We start from the raw sequence: 8,652 nt of genomic DNA, 5'->3' as shown, positions 1-8,652 counted from the left end.
ATGTACTACTGGGGGGCTCATCTGTCCATGCTTGCCTGGTGGAGGAAAGCCCCCCCCCCTCTTCTTTTTCCTGCCCTGCTTGGCTATGCATAGAACAATTGTTTTGTAACAAGACCTCTTTTCTGGCTATGCTCAACAGCCCCACCAAAGTTAGGAAGTCACATTATGGTATGCGCACATGGGAGCAGATAAAGCTCCATATCAAGGCACCAAGTGTATATACCGATACTCCAATTTGGGAAAATCATGCTTTCCTACCTTGCCTAAATGATATTGCTTTTTCTGCTTGGTAACAGAAAGGTATTAAAAACATAAATGGTTTGTATATTGGGGGTAATCTTGCCTCATTTGGTCAGCTGCAAGCCAAATATAGAATACCGGCCTCAAGTTTCGCGGGTTTTTGCAAATTAGAGATTTTGTCCAAAAAAACATATCAAACTTTGAAGTTCTGAATAAACAGGATACTCTTGAGCCAGTTAACAAATTTGACCTGGGTTCCCGAGGGGCAATCTCTGCCTTCTTTCGAATGCTTCATGATGGAGTTCCAATAAAGTTGAAAATGGAATTAAATGATGAAATTTGGGAAGAATGTCTACGTAATGTTCAAAGGTGTTCAGTTAATGCTAGACACAATCTTGTACAGTTTAAAATACTCCATAGATTATATTATTCAAGAGAAAAATTATTTATCCTGATATCCCACCAGTATGCAACCGATTTAAGTCCCAGATAGGTACCCTAGCACATTCTTTCTGGGCATGTAGTAAACTTCATTCACACTGGAAGTGTATTTTTCTGTATTTTTCTGGGGCTTTTGGGAAGAACTTGGTACCCAGCCCCTTGGTAGAAATCCTGGGGTCAACAAGTGTCCTCTCCTCCATCAATAATTCTGAAAGACCCATTCAATTTTGGATGGTGATTGCAGAAAAGTACGTTATTCTGTGCCTTCATATAGTTTGTGGCTGCGAGAACTGTCAAATACTTTACATACAAGTTTGATAAGACATGGGACCCGATACTAAATTACCTTAAAAATGTGAACCTATTTTATAAAACCTCACTGTGCAAATTAGTATGTGATTTGCATATGTCAAATTAATTTTAACTCTATTACCTTAAGATGCTTTTGTTTATAGTATCCATCCATATAGTTTCTAGCAAAAAAAAACTAAAACATGAATGTTGCACAAAACAAAAACAATGCATTGACTCTCACACATCAAGGTTAAAACTTTGAAAATAATCAAGAAAAGACCCTTCATTCAGAAATCTGCTTCAAAACCATCCCTGTCCTTGACATTCTGACTTTGACCAGGAATGGAAGAAACCCTCACACAATCACAATTTGCTGAAGGACTCTGATACTGGACTGGACACACTCAAAATCCCACTGGCTGCCAAAAAACGCCAGATATGCATCACTGAAATAGAAACTTACAACAAGTGAAGAACTAAACTTAACTCCACCAAAACCCAAATGATCATCTTCACCAAAAACAACCAAATCAAACCAATGATCCATCTCACCCTCCATGACACTCCCCTCACCCTGGTCAAAGAAACAAAGTTTTTAGGAGTCACATTTCAAAGAACCATGTCCTGGACCACCCACATCATTAACTTGGAAAAACAAGGAAATCAAAGACCTAACCACTTTATAGCACAAACACGGAGTATTACCAGAAATCAATCTTAAGGTTCACCAAGCACACATCCCATCCATTTTTGAATATGCAGCACCAGCCTGGACCACAGCCTCACAGTGCCAATTCTACAGATTACAAATCATCCAAAACAAGGCAATAAAAATGGCATGCATACTCCTACAGTACATTAGCACCCATTACATCCACAGATTGTCCGGTCTCAAATCCATCCAAGAGAGAAACATCACCCGCACAAAAAATTACATTCAGACAGCCTTCCACAACCCAGCAATGATGCAGTTAATTTAGGAAGCAGAATGGGCCCCTGGAACCCCCCCTCTCCATAATCCTGCAAAACAAACCACCATAATCCCAATGAATAACCCACAATTACATTTTCACAATTGTGGGTGGCTGCCAGACAACCCCCCAACCAGTGAATGATAAATTGGGCTCCTCCCCTTACATGCTGTTTTTATAGATAGAAAAGGGCACACGCCCTGAAATATCGCCCATGCACAAGACAAACTGACTGACTGACTGATGTATTTCATAGAAAAAAACAATGGTACATCTTTGCCAAGCGCGAACCAGAACAGAAGGCATCAATAAATTGTTGGTGAAGGTCATCAGTTTTTTCCCAACCATAGAAAAATGTACTATAGGCAAAATGGAGGGTCAAGTCTTTTTTTGACTAAGGACCCAAAAACTCCTCCAGTAGCCCCTTTAAGAAAAAACAAACAGTCCCTAAAGTAAGTAGCAATAGTTCCTGTTAAGTTTACTTAAGTGGAAGAATGTGACTAATAAACCTAGGCCTACTAGCAATAGGTATTACATTTTGAACATGTTTGGATTATATAAATTTTTAAAATCTTAAATTTTCTCTGGACTCAATCATAAATACATGTGTGACATTTGGAACGTACCAAAAAAACTAGAAAATCGCATGAGATTCTGGCAATTTATGGTGATTTTATTTTCATTAGACCTTTTCCTGCATTGACGCTGATGCGGTGCAGAGGAGGGGCTTCCTCGCGCCAAGATGTCGGCTCTTCTGACGGGCCAAGGCAACATCTAGTCTAATATCTATGAGTCTCTGGGTCAAGATGAGGCAAGCACTTCTTCCTTGTTTCATGGCAGGTATTGTGCTCCAACGTACGTGCTGATTGGCCGAAGAGGAGTCGTGTGGATCTGCGCCAATGAACTCAATCGATCTGCGCTCGATTGTTCCTTCAACTACCTGGATGTCTGTCACACTAACTTGAAATTTAATTTTAAGAACTGATGTTGAATTTTGAGAACTGAATTTGAATTGTGAGAACTGAATGTGAAGATGCATAGATAGTAGGGATTAACCAAGTACTCGTCTGAAACAAGTATCCGGTCCGGATAAAGCACTTTTGCCAAGTACAAGTATTATACGAGTAATACGAGTCAATAGCTGTGCTCAGATTGAATACAACTCCTCAGCTGACCACGCTGCGTTCTGTGATAGTCACAGCGCCCCCCCTACACATACACGCTCTGCTCACTCACACACACACAGAACACGGAGAACAGCGCTTACTCTCCCTCTCTCTGCCTCTCTCTCTCTCTCTCTCAGTCAATCAGGTCCGCGGGTCTTTTCCGTTAACGTTTAGGGTTTCTTCAGCTTTAGGTTTGTTTTTTACTTCGGTTTGTAGTACTTACCTTACCAGTTGGTGTCTGGTGAACGTGGGGTTTCAGACATGCTGCTTGGTTTAAATGTGACTCCCGTTGCGTCTCCGCCGTCTGAGATCTTTTTTTTTTTTTACCGTCAGCTGGCTTCATTAAAGTCAATGCAGCTCTAAGAAACAGCATCTGCCCCCCCCCCCCCAGTGAGGATCAAATTGTATTGGACTTCAGCTCTAAACAAATAAATTCAATTTCAAATTATACCATTCAGATTCGGTCTTTCAATGCAATGATTCAAATTAAACAATACAATTTCAAATTATTTGATTTAAATTCAGTTTTTGAATTATTCAAGTTTAGGAATACAACTATAAATGATTCAAATTCCGTTTTCTGCTAGCACATATTTCAGCCCATAGGATTTATCATGAAATTGCTAAATCTGAATGAATTTTCATGACCTTGAAGTGTTGCCTGTGATAATTCCTCTGGATTATTAATAAGTTAAAACCAGGAGAGAATTTTCATGTAACACAATTTATACTGAATATTATGCCATTTCACTTGCCATTATTGTTATTTAATATCAAAGTAGAATTATTGGCTTAAGGGCATCCTCTCTCTGCAATAGTTAAATATTTTGTGTATTCATTGCCAGTTATAAGAGACATGCCCAAGGTGAGTTGCTAGGTACATCACGGAGTACAAATATTGTGTATTTAAGTCTGTATATTCATTGAATGAACATATGTGCACTGTGACTTCTGAACATAATAACACTGATAAGAGTTACAGTGGATTGTTGTTCTTTTTCAAGTGCCAGAATGTTAAAATAGCGGCATAATGCACTTTCTAGCTAACCCCTGTGCAAAAATAACATGCTATTCTTTTGCTTTTGTGTGCTAATGTGTAGTGTGTAAGCTACTGTGAGCCAACTGTGTGACTGGTACATACTCTGTTCAAATTCAGGTACATATTTTCAAATTGTTGTGTTTGTTGTCATTTTTGTATGGCTGTTATGAGAAACATGCCCAAGTGTAGCCAACTGTTTAACTGACCAGTACATACTCAGTTGTCAGTTCCTATTCAGATAATTAACGGGGCCATTGCAGCGTAAAGATCAAGGAGTATCCCACTCGTCATTTGTCATGCTACACACAATGCAGAGTCAAGAGGATGCTCAAACCAGCCAGTCACAGAAGTGCAATTGAGCCTGGTTACACTTGTATAAATTTGTTTTGTTAACACTGTATCTTACTGTTTTTCTACAAATGTTACAGCTTGCCATTGTTTCATTTTTGGCCTGAAAATATAGCCACACAGCGCTCCTCTTCCTCTCTGTCATTCTTCTGCTCTGTCTATGTCCTGCTTGTGTGTGTGTGTGTGTGTGTGTGTGTGTGTGTGTGTGTGTGGTGCTGGCCACTGCTGGGCCTGGCTGGTTTCTTGCTTGCTAGCCCTGCATTGCTGAGTCATGTGACGGTACACCATCAAATCACAAGAGGGGGGAAGAGGTGCCAAGTGTGCCTGCTTTGCGCTGTGAAAGGAGCGGCACTTGAAAGCAGCGGCACAGACACAGACAGCCTCTTTGATGAAACCACAGCAGTGCATACTAAAAAGAAACTAAAACTAAAGTATTAATCTCATTACCCTGGTATACCAACGTTTGTATCAATATTATTGATGTGTGGATTGATCTGCCAGCCACAAGGTGCTTATTCAGGGCCCTGTCTTGCATCTGGCGCAACGCCATGCAAAGCCCTTTGCTATTTATTATTAAGACCGTCCAGAGCCCAGGTTGTTTAAATAGCAAATGCACCTGCGCCCATCTTTGCGGCCATGGGTGTGCTGGTCTCACAAGGAGGTGTGTTCCGGTGAATTATTGGCGTATTGCTATCTTGAAGCAGCAGAAAGTGATTGCGCCATTGACCAACAAAAACCTGGTCCAAATTTTATTGTGATTTTAACCGTGCATTACTAAAATGTGCCTAGGCTCATGCACAGTGCGCGCAAACTATGCTTTTGAGACATACACAGGAAAGCGCAACAGCACACAAACATGCAAAAGATTAAAAATAAAAATATTTCGTTGCAAATCTTCCATTATAATACCAATGGCAGAGGTACAAACACGCCTGCTTTTAAAGGGAGTGGGAGATGACACTCTGATTGGTTTATTGCATGTTACACCCAAAACACACCTATGAAATAATGAAGACACTTAGTATAACCCTTTTGAACCATGCACCCGACACACGGACAAGAAACGCACCTGCGCCAAGAGCTTTACGGTGTTTGCTTAGATTGTAAACATAAGACCCTCAGTGTCTGATCGATGGGGGATCATCAACTGTTATATGCTGATTGTATGGAAAGCAAGTGTTACGTATTATGTACACTGTATATGTGTTCATAGCTGATTAAAATTTAGTTACTCAGTGCAGTATGGTTTGAATATCCACATTGCAATACTAACATGTGCTGACACCTGTTTCAAAATTATACAAGACAACACACACGGGAAAGAAATCACATTTATAATAAGATATTTTCTGTGCTTTCAATGCAACATCTTAATAACACTAAGTGTATATTTCTGTCATATTTTGAAAAACATTTGAACAGAATACAGTACATAATTTTAGCAAAGGAGATGTCACACATTGGAGCAGACCAGGTCATTGGACTCAGTTGCAATTAGATCAAAGCTGGTTTTGGACTTCTTTTTGGCAAGCTTTCCTTGCCTAGCTTCGGACTTGAGATAGTGCTCCTTGTTGTGGATGACCTGAATGTACTGGTCAGTGCTGCTGTTCTGCTGGTCACTGCTGGAGGCCAGGGAAGCCGAGTCGGACTCGGTCAGAGGGGTCTCCAGCTTTGGTTTCATCTTGGGCTTCACGTAGGCCTCCATGTGCCTGGTCCGGGCCGGGGACTGACAGTGTCTTCCTGGGGAATGGATGTGATGTCTGCTTCGCACAAGCAGACAGTCTGCTCCTCTCAAACTGGCCTGGGACTGGGAGTGTGACTCTAAACCCCCCCAGTCCATTTCAACATCCTCCCCCTCTTCATCCTCTTCCTGCACTCCGCATCTTCCTCGAGCAGTGTGGCTGTCTTTAGCCATTGATGCGTGGCTCTCCCCACGGTTTCCGATGTAGAAGTGCGCTGGCTGCTGAAGGTCAGAGAGGGAACGGGGCCGATGAGTCTTCCCCAGTGACATCCTTTTCCTGCCTTTTCCCTTATCCTCCTCCTCTTCCTCTTCGCTCAGATGTGTCTGCGATGTCTGGGGCTGGTGAGGTTGCGGTTGGCGGTGAGCAGTGCGCGGCGGGTAGCGTTTGAAGTTCCGAGGGTACAGCTCCAGTATCTCTGCGGGCTCCTCCATGAGGTAATGACGCGGGATCCGTGTGGCTGAGCGCAGCAACTTCTTCCGGGGGTCATGCTCGTTGACGATCACATAACGGGTGGTGGGGCCGCGGCGTCCTCCATAACTCTGCGCAGTGATGATCCCTGCAGCCTCGACCGGATGTATGGAGCGTGTGGTCTTCCTGTACAGGGGGTCAGAGTGGATCTTGTCAGAATAGCGAGCAGGGGGATTGTACGCCATGTGGTGGTAGGACTTAGACCTGCAGGTCCCACTAGGGCCACCGAAGAAGGGCGGGGGCCTGTTATGAGAAAGAACAACACATCGGAATGAGCTTTTATATGGCATATCATTGTGTAATATTGTTGGTATGTTATCATAATGTAATTAAAAAGCATGGACTTAATTAAAGTGCTTGCATTGCAACACATAATTTTGAAAAAATATAGGAGACATGATTTTCACTGAGATGGGTAAAAGCTTTTTAAAGTACTGAAATGAATGAAAACCAATGGCTGTGTTAAAGCTTGAAAAAACACAAAAATAACAAACTTATGATTTGTATATTGGTCCGCACAGCAGTGATGTAATGCACAGTAGATGCTATTTGTACAAAATGTACTTAAACATGCAAATTAGTGCTGGTATAGTTATTTAAAGCCAATATTCAACAAGTTTAAATTTGACAGTTTTCATGCCAAAAACATTACACAACTTACAGGTACTCAGTGCTTCCCACAGAATATTATTCTTCATAATGGAAAAGAAACCGAGACAGCATTTAGAAATCCCAGATACATAATAAAGTACGTACACATTATGTCTGAATAATACTTTTTTTTAAGAGTTAAATTTTTCAGATAACGGGAGTCATAATTTAAATTTTAAACATTATTAACCATCTTAAGCTGCCAGAAGAAAAGCTTTAATTTTGGTGGCTACAGTTACTGTCACTGTAACTTTTACTATCAAATGAAGTCAGCTGAAGCTCATTTACATTAATCAAGAATGTTAATTAAATTCAGAGTGTGCCCGACTGCAAACTTTGCTGTTGGCATATGTGGCCCCTACTGTATCTGAAGTCTCTTTTATATAGACCTTAGTGGTCCCCTAATACTGTGTCTGAAGTCTCTTTCATTTAGACCTTAGTGGTCCCCTAATACTGTATCTGAAGTCTCTTTTTCTAAATAGACCCTAGTGGTTCCCTAATACTGTATCTAAAGTCTCTTTTATATAGACCTTAGTGGTCCCCTAATACTGTATCTGAAGTCTCTTTTATATAGACCTTAGTGGTCCCCTAATACTGTATCTGAAGTCTCTTTTATACAGACCTTAGTGGTCTCCTAGTACTGTATCTGAAGTCTCTTTTATACAGACCTTAGTGGCCCCCTAATACTGCATCTGAAGTCTCTTTAATATAGACCTTAGTGGTCTCCTAATACTGTATCTGAAGTCTCTTTTATTTAGACCTTAGTGGTCCCCTAATACTGTATCTGAAGTCTCTATTATATAGACCTTAGTTGTCCCTAATACTGAATCTAAAGTCTCTTCCCCAAAATTCAGCCTTTGCTGAATTACAGCCACTGGAGCCAGTCTCACAATGAGCTTTCCTTAGTGTTTCCTTATGTGAAGGACTTATTACAGCCTGAGCGCCTACAGTGGCAAAGGCCCAATTGAAATTGAAGGAATTATTAGGGCCTGAGCAAAAACTGCAAGGTTGGTTCAGTGGTAGAGCGGTAGCACATGTACTTGGTACAAGGTTTATGCCTCAACGCAGAGATCCAGGATTCAAATCTGACCTGTGACGATTTCCTTCTTGTATTTCCCCCCCTCTCACCCCTTCTCACCTAACTGTCCTGTCAAAAATTAAAGGCAGAAAAACCCAACAAATAATCTTTAAGAAACTTTGCACACGCATCCGGCCTGGTGATCAATTTTAAATAGTTTTGGAAATAGGCGCACAAAAATGTAGATATTGTAGAAATATTGTAGGGGTTGCTA

The 8,652-nt window shown here is 41.1% G+C and overlaps 1 protein-coding gene across 1 annotated transcript in view; it reads right to left on the bottom strand.

Annotated features, from left to right (window-relative positions):
• Positions 1-5,824: 5,824 nt before the first annotated feature.
• The window catches only part of LOC117942251 (transmembrane channel-like protein 3), a 45,083-nt gene continuing 42,255 nt past the window's right edge, over positions 5,825-8,652 (bottom strand). Inside the window, exon 22 of the mRNA XM_034867645.1 lies at positions 5,825-6,952. Coding sequence (XP_034723536.1) covers positions 5,953-6,952 — 1,000 coding nt within the window. The 3' untranslated portion in view covers positions 5,825-5,952. The remainder of the gene's footprint in view (positions 6,953-8,652) is intronic.

This window comes from Etheostoma cragini, chromosome 1 (genome assembly GCF_013103735.1).
Source record: "Etheostoma cragini isolate CJK2018 chromosome 1, CSU_Ecrag_1.0, whole genome shotgun sequence".
Classification (NCBI taxonomy): Eukaryota; Metazoa; Chordata; class Actinopteri; order Perciformes; family Percidae; genus Etheostoma; species Etheostoma cragini.
The sequence above is the reverse complement of the archived record's forward strand: the minus strand, read 5'-3'. Positions and strand labels throughout refer to the sequence as shown.